The 19,559-nt window shown below is 32.9% G+C and overlaps 1 protein-coding gene across 7 annotated transcripts in view; it reads right to left on the bottom strand.

The window, feature by feature from the left end:
* Window positions 1-19,559, bottom strand: part of LOC117178007 (UDP-galactose transporter senju) — a 315,812-nt gene that overhangs the window by 254,690 nt on the left and 41,563 nt on the right. For 5 of the 7 annotated variants that reach the window (XR_004467779.1, XR_004467780.1, XM_033369187.1 and 2 more), the window contains exons 2-3: window positions 6,019-6,133; window positions 5,888-5,934 (exon numbers count right to left, since the gene is read on the bottom strand). The exons of the other annotated variants lie outside the window; for them this stretch is intronic. Coding sequence is in view for 3 of the 5 variants with exons in the window: in XM_033369187.1 (XP_033225078.1) it covers window positions 5,888-5,934; window positions 6,019-6,133 (162 nt within the window). In the remaining 2 variants the exon portion in view is untranslated. The remainder of the gene's footprint in view (window positions 1-5,887; window positions 5,935-6,018; window positions 6,134-19,559) is intronic. 7 annotated transcript variants of the gene reach the window in all.

Raw genomic sequence — 19,559 nt, 5'->3', positions numbered from 1 at the left:
TATATAATTTATATTTGATACTTGAAGTAACGTTACCTCAAAATACACGCATTAAAGAGGCAAGCGAAGTATTCAAATCATGAGAATCGTCAACCCAGCATCGAAATCTGGAAATATTAAAATCCCAATCTCTTCATTTTATTTTAAAGCAAATAGAGATATAAATAGAACCGCCGAAGTGCTTCGACCGGCAATCCTGCACCTTCGAGTTTTCTAATTCAGAAGAGGAGAAATGGGTTGCGCGCGCAACCCAGGCATTTATATCGTCTCCTACCATATTCACACGGACATAGACGTGTCATAGTATTGGACCACGTCTCGTTTCAGATCTGGGGTTACTGGTTGGTGTATAGAAGTAAATATCATCCATCAGAAGTTCTTGATACTATCTGATCCTGGAACGGAAAAATTATTTGTATCCCTACATGCGTTTTCAACCTATTCGACAGTGATTGACGGGCATATCCGTATTTTGTCAACAATATGCTGCTCAAATGTTGGCAGCTTTCACTTATTCAGTGACACATTCTGTCTTGTCGATCCAATCTTTTTGTTCCGTTGATGCAAACGTTTTTTGGTCTTTTGATCCATTGTCGGTTTTAGCCTTCGAGTTTGATCAGCCAACGCTCTCGTACTACCATAAACTCTCCACGTACAAATCCATTTTTCAAGAAGTACGCACATTGATTTCATAAAGCCTGTTGTTGCGTAACGTGCTGAAGCCCCTGCTGAATCCATCGAACTCATTCGTAATACACTGCTTCTAAAAGGTTGGATTCACGCATATTGGTTCGAAATTAATTTTGCAATAAAACGCTTTAGATTTATAAAATTCCGTGCGGTTTCAAACGGAATGAATTTGGAATAATTCGGATACGAATTTCACATTCGAATGGAATGAAACGGATTCTATTTCTTGGAATCAGATAGACTTATACGGATATTTACTAAAATATTTTTTGTAGTGAGTAAATACGTTTTTGTGATAAACTTTAGATAACGAAATAATTAGAGAAGAAAGATCCTCTTGGCGTCGGCAGGAAGCGAACTCCACGTAGACTGATTTCCAGTCAGATGCTCTTACTACTGAGGTACGGAGGGCCAAGATTCATATTTCTCAAAATGAAAATGATCAGTCTACATGATGTTGCTGATCGAGCTGAAAGCATTTTTTCCTTATAAATATCTGTAACCATTATTATTACACAATCAAAAAGTTGTATCTCTACATAGAATGTTCTATTGGAAAGCATCATGTACGACATTGAAGAAAAGGATTCTCGATCTTCTATAGCTTAGTTGTAAGCGTCTGAGATGCCTTGATGGAGCTGAACTTTTTGTTAGAGAAATAATATATCTGTAAAGGATAATAGGAATTAAACATGAAAATGTATTTATCGTATCATGCCGAACTTGTCAAAAGGTGAAGTTGATAGTACAAAATCTTGCGAGTGATTGTTTCCAATTCGAAGTTTTGGAAACTTTACGTAATCACTTAACAGTTGATACTAGGTAACGGATCCGAGTAAAATTGTAGGAACTAACATCTTGCAACGAGTTTGAAACAGCATGCAAAAGGACCTTCATAGCAGACGCCGATCTTCACGATTCGTATCTTGATTTACTAAGAAATGCATGTCTTGGTGAATAGCGTGCTGAGAATAAACCGGATTATTTCAATTAAACAATTTCGACAATAATTACAAGAAAGAAACAGAATGACAAGAACACCGATTGTCGACCATCATTGAAAAATCAAACTGAAGATTTGAAACTTTATAATTGCAACGGCCATATCTCTAAAGACTGTAGAGCCTCGAAAAGAATTACAGTTTTTGAATAACAACGGGAGTGGACGCGATAGTGTGGCATTTCAAGGCTTCGGTTCAACAAAATATAAAACGAATTCCCTCAAAATTGTGTGCAAAGAAGGCGATAAGTTGATCTTTATCAAAAATTCGGAAAATTATTTAAACAATATTAATGGCGACGACCCGTCATCGTGGAAGATATACACGTCAGTATTTACATATGCGTAACAGATTTAATGGTCCTTGTATGTGTATTGAATAAGTACAGCGATACTGTGTCGAAAGATATGTTTTAATTAGGCTATACCGACTTTACTGAAATGCGGATAATTGAGAAACCCGGAAGTAATTCGGGAAGTAGCAAAGCTTATCCAACAAGCACTAAGGAGTGCCAAACTCTCAAAAACATTTTTAAAGAAATAAAAGTAGCATGAATTTCAACCGATGCAAATTTCTTTTAAACGAGTCCCGTTTTATTAGTTGAAAGAGCAAATCGCAAACCTTGAATGGTTTGTGATACCCGTAAATTAAATGGCCACACTGAGCAGAATCACTTTTCTTTACCAAATCTGGAGCATCATCTAGCAATTTTAAACGTCGCGGCATTGTTTATCACTCTCGATTTTGCGAATGGTGACTTACTGGTTCCGATTGCAAAGGAGTTTACGTATATGACATTTGGTTTAATCAAAACCCTTTTCTTCTTCTCGAAACTAATTTCAAAATTTCTTGAACCGCTTAAAGATCATTGTATTTTTTATGTAGATGGCATTCTAATCGCAAATAAAGACTGGCGAGATCTTAAAGAAAAATTAATCGTTGTTGGATTCCTAAGACATCTGATCTAAAAACTTGCGAACATTGCTGATCCTATGTATACGTATGTAGCAAAAAAAGAAAATATTACATTCGATTAGAACAACTCATGAGAACTCGCGTTTAATGAGATGGAACAGAAAATCGCTTCTTATCCTATTTTGCGAATTTTTAATCCGTCTGCACAGACTGAATTGCACACCAATGAAAGTGCGAAAGGCCTGTCAGCGATGTTCTTTCAAATAGCTTCTGATCACAAATATCAAGCAGTGTATACAAGAAGCCGTAAAAAAAGCTCCAGGTCATCGAAAATGGTTTGGCGTTTTCTCGTTTGCATTCATATTTGATTAACATTAAATTCAAAATAGTTACCTATCCTCAAGCCCCTTTATTCTTGAATAGCCAAAATATGAAAAACACGCAATTTATTAGATGGGGAAACCTTCTGAGCGTATGTGATATACATATCGAGCATAGAAAGACTAAAAACTGATGCACGTTGACGCTTTGAGCCGTGCACCGTTCGATGAACCTGAATGTCATTTGAAAATGGAAAAGCGAATGAGCCGAATGTTTTTGATTATTAGCCGAGAAAGATCGTACGAGGCATGAGAAAAACGAGTTGAGAGATTAGGTTTTGCAAAACGGAATTTTGTATAAACGCGAAAACAAGAAACTTTTTTAAGTCATCCTAATGCGGTGACGCAGTGGTATATTGAGCGTGATAAAATGTATTTTTTGCGTGAAAAATAATCAAGGATATCTACGAAACATACTTTCATATATTGAATAATGATTTCCTGGAAATTTTAGCATTTTGTGGTTGCCAAACAGACATTTAAAGTAGAATCTCTTACGCACGTTTAACAAAAAAGTATTTTTTTTTTTTTTCATGGCCTACAAAGCCACACCGGCGTAGAACGTAAAGTATCTATAAAGTACATGAGTTCTGTTTTTCCCGGGCATGAGACTGTACGTAAAGCATCACGTGCCAGGCTGTCTCTGGTGTTTAATGACTGCGGCTAAAATAGTTCGCAAATCGGGTCTGTTGCACCCTATTCCTTCTGCAAAGCGTCTAATCGCAGTGGTGCAGCTCGATCACGAAGGCCCGTACGTGACTACGGCCATAATAAATACTTACATACTCGTAGCAACTGATAACCCTACCCAGTCCGTTTACTTCGTCCAGTGAGAGGCACTAACGTAGCAAGTGTGATTATAATTCTTCAGGGTTTCATGTTTGAAGATTTTGCTCTTAACAGGGAATTCATCACATACTGAATTCACTCAACCACTCTCAAGCTAACAGGATGGTCGAGCGCACCAACAACACGTTGATACCAGTAATTCAGGCTAGCATCCCGCATGCTGGAAGTACATACTGGGAACTACGTTTAGACGGTGTCCATATTAGGGTACGGCACAATTAGGGAGAACTTCGCAATCTCTTGCTTATATCTCTTCAAACAAAAAAAAAGCTTTCGATTGAATAAAAACTCCTCTGTGTGAATTGTTGTTTAAAAGACGTTTCCCTACACAGGAAATCATTTACATTTTTTATTTGTTAATAAATACTCATCGAAGCTGAACAGTGTCATAATTTTCACAAAAACTGTTGCAAGACCTGTATCAACCAATAATTAATTACAATTTAAGGGTCCCGGGGAATAAGGATAGAAATACCGATTTTCACCCAGGAAGAGTTGCATTATTTTATGAATTTTAAATTAAAATTTTCTTGTGAAAGGAGGGTTCTTGTTGATAATAATAGTCATTTACAATAAGAAGCAGGTATTGAAACCGCTAACCAATAAAATTTGCCTGTTTACAATTAAAGTAACGTTATGTAAGAAGGTTCTCGCGAATGACTTCAAATTTAAACTGCCACATCGTAGAACGGGGTATAGAATAGACTTTAAGAAATGATGGGGGAGGGGGGTATCAGCCACTTAGGTTTGAGCGACGTTCAGGGGCCTCCACTATTCTAAAAAATTCTATATGCCGTTCTACAATGCGGCGATTCAATAAGGGTTTGTAAGGCGCGTAGTAGTCTGTGCGAGACATTGCGACATTATATTAAAACTTCACTTTCAGTAATCTAAAATGAATTAGGGTAATGTTTGATATAAGAATATTAATTATTAATATAAATTAAATATAATTTAATTCGCGATTCAGTAAGAAATAATACAAGCAGATCATAAACATTACCTGTCAGTTGGATAAAATAAGATATCGATTACCTACCAGTTAGGTAAAATGAGTCGAACTGTTAGGTACAGTTTCAATTAAAGAGAACAAAGTCTACCGCTCTAAATATGTGAATTCTACATCCCAGTCATGTAAAATTTAGTGCGCCAGCAAAAAAACATTCTTACTAGAATGAGATTCTGTGGAAGGTCATACACTACTACCCAGGAAACAAAAAATCCATTCACTACTGTTGAATAGGTTTCGAAGGCTTTTGAATTGCGTATCTGTCACTGGAATTCCAAAATGCCGTCGATTTGTTTTTTAAAGACTTTAGTCGTTATAATTTTGTTGACTAACTTATATGCCGTAAAAGACTAATAACTGAAATAGCAAAAGGAATCTAGTAGACCTGCGCATGATTTCTTTTAATCTTTCGATAATTTATCGATTTAAAAAATCATATGAAATATGGCAGCTTAACCCCACAAAAGTTGGTCTCACTCAAAAAGAAGGAAACCGATTCAATATTACCTTGCTTGAAATGGTCTTTGCAGTACGTAGCAGATTCGAAGCTGCTTGAGAAAATGACCGATTCACATAGTCGAAAACCGATTATGTTTTAACTTTCTGAATCTGTAAATGACAGATACGCAATTCACAGAGTCGTCTTTTCAATGGATTCTTTTTGCCTGGGTACACATATACTTACACATACCATGCAATGGTCGCTAACGACTAAACCTCCCGGCTAACCTAACAGTTAAAATATTCAGAAAAAAACGCACTATAAAATTAAAGTACGAATACGTTAGGACCGTACAAAAAAATAACTGGTCCCCGTTTCATCGGAAGTAAATAAAAACGTTGGATAATTTTTTTATTACTAGCGATTCTCATTTTACCTTACTGTTGTGTAATTCCTCTCCTAATATACGTAAAAATCTGAAAAAAAAATTCTGCACTCTATACTTTCTTTTGAGTGAATCATTAATATCGCACGAAAATAAACTTTGTATCATTCATTTAATAACAACTTATATTACTTTGCGTTATTTTATGATACGCACCTTTTCTATATTTATGTATGTCGTGCAGGATTGATGACATTGGATTTCTAAAGTTTAAAAAGGTAATAGAGTAGATTAGTATTCAATATTTATTATAGATAAAAAAGAAAATTGATGTTCGATACACATACTCCTGAAGGTATAGGAGAGTCGAAATAATTAGTTTCAGAACTTCTGTCATTAATACTACTAACACAGTATTATATTGATATTTTCCTTCATGTTGAGACAATGTTACTAGGACTCCTGGACACAAAAATTTATTTTTTGTAAACTACATTTCAACATTAAATGTACCCTTACATATAACAACAGTTTTTACATTTCTTATAATTATAGATTTATATATAAACATACATACATGTGTGTGTGTGTGTGTGTGTGGTTGACGTGCGCCGAAGAAAGGAGGCTTACTCTGAAAAGTGAGATTTTTCAGGGCGAGCGGTCGAAATCGACCCGACAAACGCGACAACTCAATTATTAGTAATAATAACGCTCAGAATTTTTTTTCGGTGGTTTCATTAAAAATAGCAACTCAAAAACTATCGAAAGGTGTAAAAACCTCTATATTGGTTTTTTTAGACTAAGCCCCATTTCTTCAACGCACGTTACACACACACGCGCGCGCGCGGATAGAGGGCCCCTGTAACAAGGTTTTCTGCTGAATATGGTTACAATAATAAATAAGAAGTCACAAAAAACTGTCCAGGGGTGCTTCTGAAGAAATTAAGCCCTACATAGAGGTGTAACAATCGTGCCGAAACCCGAAGGCTAGAGTACAACGAGACCAGTATGGCCCTTAAACAAGGAAGTTACATAGCACGACTAATGCTCTGTGGTTATCACTCGGAGAAAAATTCACACCCAGGTTTCTCCCAAGCCTAACGATCTGGATGAAATGGATGAAACGCTTCGTTGGCATTTTTCCAAAGAATCTGACCTCTGCACTATCACTTGTTGTTTCTATAATGCAGCGAGAGCTTTGGCCGATGCAAATCGTAAATCCAAACCGTTGATCATAAAATCAACATTAGATCAACCTAATATCTAAAGTCGGAAAAGCCTATTACGCGACGGTTGGCGGAAGGGTGATCATAAGATCAACGTAAGATCAACATGATATCTAAAGTCGGAAGAGCCTATTCCGGGACGGTTGGTGGAAGGGCGCACAGTACTGCTACCAAAGATGGGCAGCTTAGCTGACGCGAAGAATTGCAAGCCAATGAGTTGTCTGAACACAATATATAAGATCTTCACCGTTATCGTAAATGACAGGACTGTTCAGAAAATAGGACTTGTGTGAGAAGAAATATACGAACAATGCAACTCAAAGAAGGGCGTAGCAGCATGTCGGGAGAAACTGCTCATCGATAGACGTGCTGAAAAGACGCAGAGTCCTACTAACGCTTCCTATTGATGGTCTGGATTGATTACTGGAAATCTTTAGATTCAACCTTCCAGACATATCATCTGTCTTTTGGAAAGCTTAAAGGTTCATCCGCATATCGTGAGGTGGAGAGATTCACATCATAGACTCACATTATTGCTACTATCTCTCGTACTTCACCATTCCGAAGGGCACTTCAGCGGTAAGCCTGGAAATCGAAAATAAAGAGTAACTACATCTAGTTCTAGGGGTTGTCGAAAAATACAATTAAGAGATTGGAATGGAATTTGGGTTAAAAATGGCGCCAAGGTTTATTTTAAGCGAGAAAAACTTAATAGCATCTCCGAAGACCCTGACCTCGTCGACAGAAGCGCTATGACACCTTGGCGCCGGAAATAACTATAAATACATGGGTGTGCCACGGAGCCGCATTCAGGACGCTAAATTCTGAAAAAAGATATGAGGTTTTGAAGTTGGCCGGGTAAATGAGGTGAACAGCTGCAAAACCAACATCCCCAAACATTAGATCTTCCTCGCGTGGATAGTAATGCTTCAAGCCTCTGGTTAAGGCAGGAAGAACTCTTTTCAAAGACGAAAGGATTTGAAATTGACATCCAGGACAGCGTAATCAAGATGAGAAATTGCCACAAACACATCCTCAATATCGCTGCGGTTATTGACAGATACCGCCTTTGTGGAGATCCCAATAAGAAAATCTTAGGCTGTAAAATGCTTGCCTCGAAAGAATACACGCGCCGACATAATGGTGTTGTTGAGATCAGTTATCAACAAATTATCCTGAACGCTAGTTTACTAGAAAAATTAGGGCCTTACTCAGGACAGGACTATTCTGACTGACCACCTATTCAGGCACAATGGTGCAATAACATTTGGTTTCGACATACTCAGAAGAACTAGAAATATTCGAAACTGAAGCAGGAGATCCTGACGGTGTAGGGTAAACAGGGTCGCCATTCTTCCGGTCGTGATCACCTCCACTGGATACGTGCCGCATATTCCGGATTTATTCTGGGCGTGAACAATGGCAGTGGCTAAAATCGCCTACTGTGGCCATCCCGCGTGCACGGCAGATGACAATGATAAAATGTTTTTAATTCTTGAATTTTTTTGCACATATTCATATCTATGTGCGGATGTCAAGTTGTTTTGCCTCTCGTCGTTTAATGTAAATAAAATTGATATTTTCAATCGCTGCTATCAGTCGTTGATATTGGAGCTAGAGTCTGTAAGAAAGACGGATCCTTATAAATGGACTCTCCAGTATGAATATTGCATCCCTACGAAGGGGCTCTCCAGTATTAATGTTGGATCCCTAGAAAAGGGGCTCTCGAGTATGAATGTTGGATCCACAAAAACAGGCTTTCCAGTATGACTGTTGGATCATTATAAACGTGCTCTTCAGTACGAATGTCGGATCCCTATAGGCGGGCTCTTCAGTGTGTATACACGTACATTATGATGAATACGCATACAGGATATAGAGTTCTGAAACAACGGCTGACACTAACGAATCTACTAATGACTTGCCGCGTTTTAATGTACAAATGAATTCCAAGTTGAATATTAGGATCCTGTTTCCAATTTCCAAGTTTATTACACTAAAATATTACATTATTATACTAATCCACAACTGCAAGGTAGGCCAAAATAATAATAATAATATACAATAGGCGTAGGGATATAGCGACCCCATCGCCCAAAAGCTCTGGCTCTTTCAATCAGCCACGTTGCATTGGGCTAACTGCCCAATGCAACGAATTATGCGATTACGTAACCAGTGTCACGCAGTGCCTTCCATAATAAGCCTCTCTCGGATGTAGGCCATGGTTTATTTGGGAGTGTCAGTAGGACCGAACTGAGGCAACGATCAGGCAATAGCTCCAGACAGTAGTAAAGATAGGAGGGGTAAAGAGTTCATTTCTGACAGTGTACAATAAGACCTAGACATTTCTTTGGCAGTGATAGAAAAACATTCCTCCTCAGTAGTAATAAGGTTGTCGCAAAACTCCTTGAAGTAATCCTGAAGAATTATTTAATCAAAAAATACAAAATCCCGAAGAATTATTAAATCAAGAAATTCAAAATACTGAAGAATTATCAGATAAAGAAATACGAAATCCTGAAGAAATGTTAAATCAAGAAATACAAAATACTGAAGAATTATTAAATCAAGAAATACGAAATAATAAAGAGTTATTCAATCAAAAACTACCAACTCCTGACGAAGTATTGAATCAAGAAATACGAAATACTGAAGAATTATCAAATAAAGAAATACGAAATCCTGAAGAATTATTAAATCAAGAAATACGAAATACCGAAGAATTATTAAATCAGGAAATACTAAATAATCAAGAATTATTAAATCAAAAAATACAAAATCCTGAAGAATCATTAAATCAAAAAATACAAAATCCCGAAGAATTATTAAATCAAGAAATTCGAAATACTGAAGAATTATCAAATAACGAAATACGAAATCCTGAAGAAATATTAAATCAAGAAATACGAAATACTGAAGAATTAGTAAATCAAGAAATACGAAATAATAAAGAATTATTCAATCAAAAAATACAATACTCCTGAAGAATTATTGAATCAAGACATACGAAATGCTGAAGAATTATCAAATAAAAAAATACGAAATCCTGAAGAATTATTAAATCAAGAAATACGAAATGCTGAAGAACTATTAAATCAAGAAATAGGAAATAATAAAGAATTATTAAATAAAAAAATACAAAATCCTAAAGAATTATTAAATAAAAAAATACAACATCCTGAAGAATTATTAAATCAAGAAATACGAAATACTCAATAATTATCAAATAAAGAAATCCTAAAGAATTACTAAATCAAGAAATACGAAATCACAAAGAATGATCGAAACAAGGAATACGAAATCCTGAAGAATTATTAAACCAAGAAATACGAAATCGAAATAAAATATTAAATCAAAAAGAAATAAAGAGCGAAATTACTGAAACTAAAATAAATTCTACGAACCAACTATAAGTAGAAGCACAATTTTAAGTTTTGCAAACATTAATTGTGGAAAAGAAATCAATTCTACAACAGGAAGATCCAAAAATCTAAGTTTTAAGACAAATAAGAACAAATGAAAGCAATTGTCAATGAAGAAAAATTATTATCCTGTCTATGAGCATCTATTTAACTATTTAAAAATAAATATTCAAAATCCAGATGTACAACTATTGAAGAAAATGAGTTCAATAATTACAAATCTTCTAAATAAATTAAGTACTGGTGAAGAAAGAAATTAAATAATTAAATCAAATCAACAAGAAAAATCAAATTGGAATGTTATGTTAACAAGAGGTAAATCACGAAAACAAAATCCAGAAATACACGAAAATTATGAAGAAGAAAATAAATACATTGCAGAAAATCACCAGGAAGAAGAATCAACACAACAATCAAGTAATACATATTTAGAAATAAAAAAGCGAGGTAGACCACGTAAGGCTATGCTCAATAAACATAAGGTGATCCCTACTCCTACAGCTAAAAATAAATGTAGACCTAGAAAAGAAAATATAACAAATCCTCAAACAATAGAAGACTCATATTCTGATGCCGAATATTTCAATTATTTAAAAAATAAAGTTAAAACAAATAAAATAAGAAAATCTAATAAAGAAGAAATACCAGAATCAAGCGAATGTGGAGATAATAATTATAATTCAAGCACCAGCGTATCAAATGAAAATGAAGAAGGACAAGATCAAGAAGAATATCAAGCAGAAGATGCAGAAGAAGGATATAGAGAAGACAATGAAGATGAAGAAAATGATAATGAAGAAAATCTTGAAAAAGATAGTTATGACGAAGAAAACCATGATTTCGATTATGAAAATTCTATTGATGATAAATTTAACAAACACAATTTTAGTAATCATTTTCTTAATAATGATAATGACGATAAAATCAATGTTACTGACAAGGAACACAATGTTGATAATAACGAAGAAAAGTAAAATAAAGAACTTCAAGATGATCTTGAATATCCAAAGGCAATAGATGCAGTAGATAATCGCCCACCCCCAATTGAAATCCCAGTATCCACCCCATTTAATCCAAACAAAAATATTGTAGAATGTCGTGACTAAATGAGTACGAGGAAAGATAATTACGTTTATTTTACAACCACTGAAGGAGAACCTCGCGACTTTGAGTGCAACATTTTCGAGAAACGCAAACAATTGCCAAAATTTACTAAACTTCAAAAAGGATTCGCGATTGAAATTCGGAAAGGTAAGCAATTTCATATTGCACTACCGATTGAGGGAGAAATTAAAGATAATCTTACAGAAACATTGAAAAATATAAAACGAAGTATATTCTCACGACATAATTTAGTATAAAAATTAAAAATAAAATAATTTAGTATAACAAAAACACCGTATGTAAATAACATACCATGGGAAGAAATATTTAACACATTACAGGCATCATTTTTTGAACCAAATGTAAAAGTCATTATTTGCTTGGGAATATCACAGTATCCCACTAAAGACACAAGACATCAGTTAATCGAAGTAGCCGATTCATCAACACTAGGAGGTCATAAAGGAGTAACAAAAACATACAACAGGATTAAACAGAAACATTTTTGGGAAAACATGAAATTAGATATACAAAAATACATATTATTATGCTTACAATGTCAATTAAAAAAATTAGTTCGCGTACAAACAAAAAGCTCGATGGTTATTACTGATACACCCGGTACAGGATTTGAAAAAATTTCTATGGACATAGTTGGTCCACTTCGTAAAACACATCTGGCAATATAAACATTTTGACCATCAAGGATAATTTTTAAAATATTAATTAGATATAGCCCTTCCAAACCAAAAAGCTAGTACTATAGCCGACACATTTATTAAAAGATTTATTTGCATTTATGATTCGCCAAAAGGAGTAGAAGCAGACCAAGGAAAAAAATTTTAAGTAATTTATTAAGAAGATTAGCAAAACAATGCAGAATTAGACAATTTAAAACAATCGCTTTTCACCCACAATCAAACGGATCGCTTTAAAGATCTCAGAACTCACTATCAGAATACCTTAAACAATTCGTGAATAAAAATTCCGAATGGGACGAGCGGTTAGAACTAACAACGTTTTCTTATAACACAAGCATACTTGAAGGTTCAAAATGTACTCCATATGAGCTAGTCTTTGGAAAAATAGCACGACAACCATCAAGTGAACCACCGCCACCACACGAAAAACTTGAAACTTACAACGACTACACAATCAAATTAATAACAAGACTACATGCAATGCGATCTGTAGCGAGACAAAAGTTAATAACAGCCAAGGAAAAGTCTAAAATTTATTACGACAGAAAGGTTAACCCACAAGATTTTAAAATAGGAGATAAAGTATTTTTACCAGAAGGATGAAAAATAAAAAAATTCGATAATCAATATTCAGGCCCTTATCAAGTACTGGAAATTTTAGGAAAAGAAAATGTAAAAATAAAAATAGATAATACATAAAAAATTGTACACATAAATAGACTCAAGATCTCTCATATTGATATTCAATAACAAATAAAAAAATAAGAAAAACAAACAAAACATATAAGCAACAAAATTTTAAGCAATTTTTCTTACCTTTTAAATAAAAAAATTACAGATTCAATTACAAGAACATAAATACTACATCACCATATAATACAAACTTATATTATAATAGAAAGGCACGTAAACATAAGCAAATTAATAATATTTTATTTCAATAAAAAGAGGCACTAATTACTCACTCAACGCAAGACGAAGGAATTATTTATAAAATACGTTGACCTCAACATAATTTTATTTCCTTCCTCTTTCGTTGGCTAATTTCTTTCAGATAAGGAAGTTCTATTCCTTTGGAAACATATATTTGGTAATATTAATCGTACCTGCATTTCCTTTCTAGGATCCAGCCATCGAGAAGCAACATGCCTTAACATTAAATAATTACTATCTTATTAACATTTTTCATTCTGTACTAATGCAAACAGAAAATTTCTTTATATATCAATAAAAATCGAAGAAAAAAACAGAAATTTATTTTAAACCTTTGAGAAAAATTTAATTTCGTTCAAATCACAATGATTTACTAATATATTTAAAAAATTAAAATAATATTCCAAATTAGAAGTATCTTATTGACAAGTTATTTTGGAATATTTCCATATTATAATAAAAAAGGTCTTAACTAAAAATCTTTTTTTTGTCTAGTCTCCATGCAAACAATATGCAGAAAACTTCTAAAAACATACACAAGGTAACTTTGTCTCTGATTATTAACTACAATCTTGGACATTAAACATTATTTTTACAAATATATATCCAATATTTTCTTTGCACAAATAAAAACAAAATTCTCAACTTATGAGAGGTCATATTAAAAGATTCATTATTTACTAGCATAAACGAAATAATAAAAAAAAATTCTTACAGGGCGCACAAATTAAAGTGAAATACTCATGAAAGAAGAAACCTCGTTATGAATTTTCTACAAGCGAAATTTTATAAATTAAATTAATAGGCTAGAAAGAATTCTAACAACGGGTTGCAAATGTAGAATACAGTTAATATATCCACGATGTTCTGCGAGTATGTTTCTGAATTATACAGAAGAATACGTAGACCAAAATGTGAGTGTTTTGCTTGGATATGAAATAGAAGTACGAACAGATTTTTGAATAACGATAATTTGAAACACGTCTTCAAACAACACAGGACACTGAACGATTCATACCACTTTTATTAAATCACAATTTCACATAATAACTCTATTTTATTATATCTTACGTGTATGTAAAACCATGTTGGACCTGTTTCACTTAAAATTAAGTTAGAACAATTGCAATCAAAATCAGTTCCTAAAAAACATACATATATTTTCAAAACCATCTAATAAATAATTATATTTAAACAAGTTTCTAATAGTCTAAAGTTTTAACATACTCATAAATAATTTATATAAACTACAGTACTTGTGAATATACATTTTCCGTTACTCTTCTAATTCTAATGAAAAATAATTTATGTTTTTCTCATAGTCAATTTATCTAACTAATCAATTTTATTTTGTAACATTAAATTTTATTTTTGGAAATCTATGTATGTTTCAGAAAAATGAACCAGCAAATGCAAGTATAAACCTAAGCGAATCTGTCATCCCGGTACAGACACTCAGCGAAATTAGTATAGAATATAATTTTTCAAAACAAAATTACGAAGTAACTGTATTGAATCCAAAAACACCATCTCAAGTATTCATAGTGACGTGTCAAACTAAGAAATTTGAAGAAAAATATGTTAAAACTGGTGAAGCCAACGTTTCAAAGAAAACAGCAAAGTATAACGCTGTCCGAGAATTTTTAAGCTCGTTATCCGATACTTATCATTTTAGTGAGGACCAATTGTCACCGAACAATAATATTCAAAATATACAAGAAATGTACTTCGAAAAAATAAAATTGTATAAATGGACATCCGTATGCGAGCGATGTTATAAAAGAAGTCATTCATGCGATATTTGTACACGTCCTATAAGAAATTTTAACTATGAAAATAACTAAAAAAAAAACCTGCTGTTAAAAATAATTTCAAAATCGCACAATTACATTTTGCCACAATCAAATAACCATAGAAATAAATGTTATATAACATTTTAACCGGCGAAAATGTATTGTTCGCAAAAGCTTTATCCGATTTTACGATCGTGCATTATAATAGAGCAGGAAGAAGATGCCGAAGGACCTGCAGTTTTATCACATCTATTCTATGTAAACCGAAAAACCTGCTTGCTCCCATGAAAATATATCTCTTACAATAAGTTAAAGGCGAGAACGTAGACACCTGCCCTAAAAGTAACTTTAATTTACTTAATTCTTTATCTATATGAAATTCTATTAAATTTAGAGTCAATTGAAAAATTTGAGTATTATTCATTTCATTCAAAATACTCAAATCTAAGTTGGGGGGTGTCACAGCCTGTGATCGTTATATATACATAATATTTACTTATTTATAATAATAATAATCAATTATCAATAATACTCAGAACCTATAAATTATCGTTATCATGAAAGTATTCTTCGAATATATCCTTTGACGAACACTTATGGATTAGTAAAGTGTGATCCGAAACACCCTACCATTCCGACCATAGATACATGAATCACTTTATATTATAAAACCGAAGACTGAGTTATTTATAAATTGATCTTTTATTATCTTTTATTATTAATCACAATGATCAATTGCTACTAATTATTATTGTCATGAGCATTTAATATTTATATTCTGGATCATATTATACATTCGATGTCAAATTCTAAGAAATATCAAGTAATACCAATCTGAATCATGTGAATGCGCGGTCATTCACGTCATAACCAATCAAAAGGAAGCAAGCCCCACGAAGGAACACGCGAGGCCCATCTACTATGGCCCAATTGGTGAAAAGGCCATAAACGTCATAATGATATGTGGTCTTCGACTACCACTCAAAAGAATGCATTGCAAAGTCCGGAACGTGGCCTCCCACCTACGCAATATTCCAAGATCTGTGTCATCATGCCATAAATCAATGTCAGAAAATGGTTCACCGAGGGATTATTTTTCCTCTCCTGATCAGATTTCTGCTGATTTCTGCAGATTTCTCCTGATCAGATTTTCTGAAGGGTTAAGAAAGTTTATTTCTACGATCGAACCGCTGCCCAACAACTGTCCGGAACTTTAAAAACAGTTGATTTATACCATCGAACCGCAGTCAAACAACTCTCCGGAACTTTAAAAACAGTTGTCGAATCTCTGCAGAAGAACTCTCCGGGACTTTTAAAACAAAGTTTCGATTCAGTGAAACCAGTGAACTCAGTAAAATATCATTTACTTGATGAAAATAACTTTAACATCAGTTTCAACTTAAACTCTGTGAGCCCCTTTAACAAGCAAGAAAGCCCTCCTAAGAAAACACCCTAGCAACCTATTGTGCAAGGCAATTGTGCAACCTATTGTACAGCAAATGAAGGGAGATCGACCAACTCTACGAACCGAGTCACTCACCAAGATTCTCGAGATCCTACAAAGGGGCTTATTCCAAGTGGGAATAGATTAAATCTTTGGTAAGTTTCCAAAAATACTATTGCTATCCTTTTATTTCTTTTTCAATATTATTTTTTAAAAACTCGTCACTAAAGTCTTTTCCCTTTTTAAAAGGGTGGACACTAAGGCAAAGTTTCTCACAATAATCTGGCCGTTCCATGCTGCATATTTCGAATTAAATATAAACAAACTCACACGTATCACTCATGTAACTTGGTTTTAATGAAGTGTAATTTTATATCTTACCCGTTTTAAATCAATAATTCGATTGTCTCAACCTTTCATTTTGCTTGTTCCTCAATCCATGTTTTCTATTTTTTAACAAATTTTGAATACAAAAAAAGAGGAAGCAGCGTAAGTTTAGAAATAATTATTTTATAGCAAGGTAAGTGGATCTCATCTGAGACGGAACACTATATTGCGAAAAGAATTGAAATATTTTGATATATTCTTAAGTGATAAATATGCAAATAATATATTTATCTTAAAAATGGTATTGTAATTTTTTCTGGATGACAATTTCTCATCTTACAAGAAAAAACCATAAAAAATAAAATTCGAAAATGATTTTCAAAAATTATGAAATATAATGTTTGTAACTTCAAGATGTTTGAAAACCAACCTTTAAAATTGCAAAATTTTAAACACAACCGACTTGAAGTTGTCGTATTTTCTAAGTCAAATCATTTTAATTTGAAATTTTTAAAAATTAGACTGTATAATTTCAAAATTAAGAATGGCAGTAAATCTAAGTTATAGTAAAAAGTTGTAAATGAAATAGTGCTACATTGTTTTTGTTTTAGAAATCGAGCACGATAAATACCCATATTAGAATATAAAATGCCAATATCACGGCATGGCCAATCATTAAACAAATAAATATTAATCAAAGTTGAACAAAATTGCATTTGATTTCAACTGTCAATATTTATGAAAATATCAAAAAAATAATTGTCTTTATGCAACGAAAATATACTTCCAAATGAAGAAAATCATCTCCAATTAAAGAAAGATCTGTATTCAAACAAAAAATTATTGCGTTGAACTAAAGAAATGACTTTGAATCAAATAAGACTGTGGCTACAGGTACTGAAATTTTGGTACAAATAGGTGGATTTTTTGGTTCAAATGAAGGTGGAAAAGAATCTAATTCTACCGAAAGTTCGATTTAACCGATTTTTCGGTACTTGAAGCCACTTCCATCAAATCAACTTTTTTTCGACTGAAAGCTAGTGAATATATTCCTTTAATTCACAGAACTTTTCTTTGCAGTGAAGAATATTTTTTCCGATTTTTGATAGTGACATTTTTGTTTTTAATCTTTTTAAAGATCAAGAGTAATCTCTTATACACTTTTAACATAATTCACATAAGCTATAAGATGTACAGATAGATCTATGCATATTGTATAGCAATCGCAGGGGTAATATATATGGTTATTAGATTTTTTTAAATCGGAATATATGTACCTATAATTAAGTATATATAATTATTGGCGAGTTTTCAGATGCATAGGGTTATATTGATTGATTAAGAAAAAAAATGTAAAAAGCTTAAATATAAAAAAGCTCCTTTTTATTTAAAGTTAAAAATACCAATTCAAATATTAAATCCGGGCAGACTGGTATTTGTGATTTAACGGAATTGTTTGTGGCTCCAATCTATTTTTTACAATGCAAAAGATGAGTCACGTATTGTTTGTTTCTCATAACAAACAAAATTTTCACCAAAGTTAATTCCTTATATTTGAAAAGTCTACGAACATATTCAGGGTTTAGAATCCATCTCTTTTGTTTGAAAATTCTACTGTTTGGTGGAAAATATAATTATTTTTATGAAAATTATACTATATTATGAAAAATCGACTGTTTGATAAAAAAAAAACATCTTTTTTCGTCGAAAAATCAAATGATTTATTAAATAGAGAATTTATCCTTTTTGCTTTGAAATTTATCTGTTGCGATAGAAAAGTCATCTTTTTTACATGAAAATTCAAGAGCTTGGTAAAGGATGAAACTTTTTTCTTGAAAATATCTTTTCTTGAAACTTCAACCATTTGGTTTTACGTGCAACTATTTCGTTCAAAATTAATTGCTTTGTTTCGAAAATCAACTATTTGGTGGAAAATTGATCTCTTTTGTTTAAAAATTCAACTTTACGGTTTAAGAAACTCTAATTTTTTTAAACCTTTGCCTATTTAGCTACAAAACTCAACTCTTTTGCTGAAAACGCAATTTCATTTAGCTTGAAATATTATTAATGCGGCACTAACATTAATGTTATTTAAAAGAATGTACTTTTCAATTTTTTTGCACTTTCATTATTTATAATTTAGAAAGTATTAGAATCGTCCAAAATTTTAAACCTTAGTTTTTCAGCGGATCACAACGTTTTCAGACCGACAGTTATGGTTTTATCCATCGAAAATTCGTTACGAAAATCGAAAATACAAATTTTAAGCCAAACGATGACAGATGCGTACAAAACTTAAAAGAAATAATAATACTTTATAAAAGACATATCCTTTTGTTATCACCCATTTTCAAATAAGACTTGATATTTTGGTTTAATTTATCGAAAATACTATTTAAAAATTCAAATTTTGAGCTATACGGCGTAAAATACGAGAAGAAGTCTCAAGGAGGAAATGACGCGAGATGCGAAAAACAGTTTCATGCGGGGGAATTACAGCTTTTAAAAAGTAATGTAAAAATTTCAGATCATTTCTGAACAGCACTTTTCACTTTTGTTTTATTAATCAAAAAAGGTGTGCAAAAAACTAAAATTCAAATTTCGAACTAAACGGCGAATGATACAGAACGAAGTTTTAGGGAGAAATTGCAGCTTTTAAAAAGTCCTACAACATTTTTTCAACCATTTTTTGGATAGGACTTACCATTTTGGTTTTATTTATCGAATAACTGATATAACATTTCTAAATTTTTTAAACTGAAAAACAAAAACTGCCATTTAAGACTTTCACGCCCCTATCTCTAATGATGGTTTAAAGTTTAAAAGTACTGCTGCCTCCAAGGCGTTGTATAATAGCTGCTTCTCTTTACCTGCTGTTTAGACAATTATGTTTGAAATACCTCTTGTATTTCAAACTGTTTTGACCTGGCTACTCTGG

This window comes from Belonocnema kinseyi, chromosome 8 (assembly GCF_010883055.1).
Source record: "Belonocnema kinseyi isolate 2016_QV_RU_SX_M_011 chromosome 8, B_treatae_v1, whole genome shotgun sequence".
In the NCBI taxonomy this organism is placed as follows: domain Eukaryota; kingdom Metazoa; phylum Arthropoda; class Insecta; order Hymenoptera; family Cynipidae; genus Belonocnema; species Belonocnema kinseyi.
The sequence above is the reverse complement of the archived record's forward strand: the minus strand, read 5'-3'. Positions and strand labels throughout refer to the sequence as shown.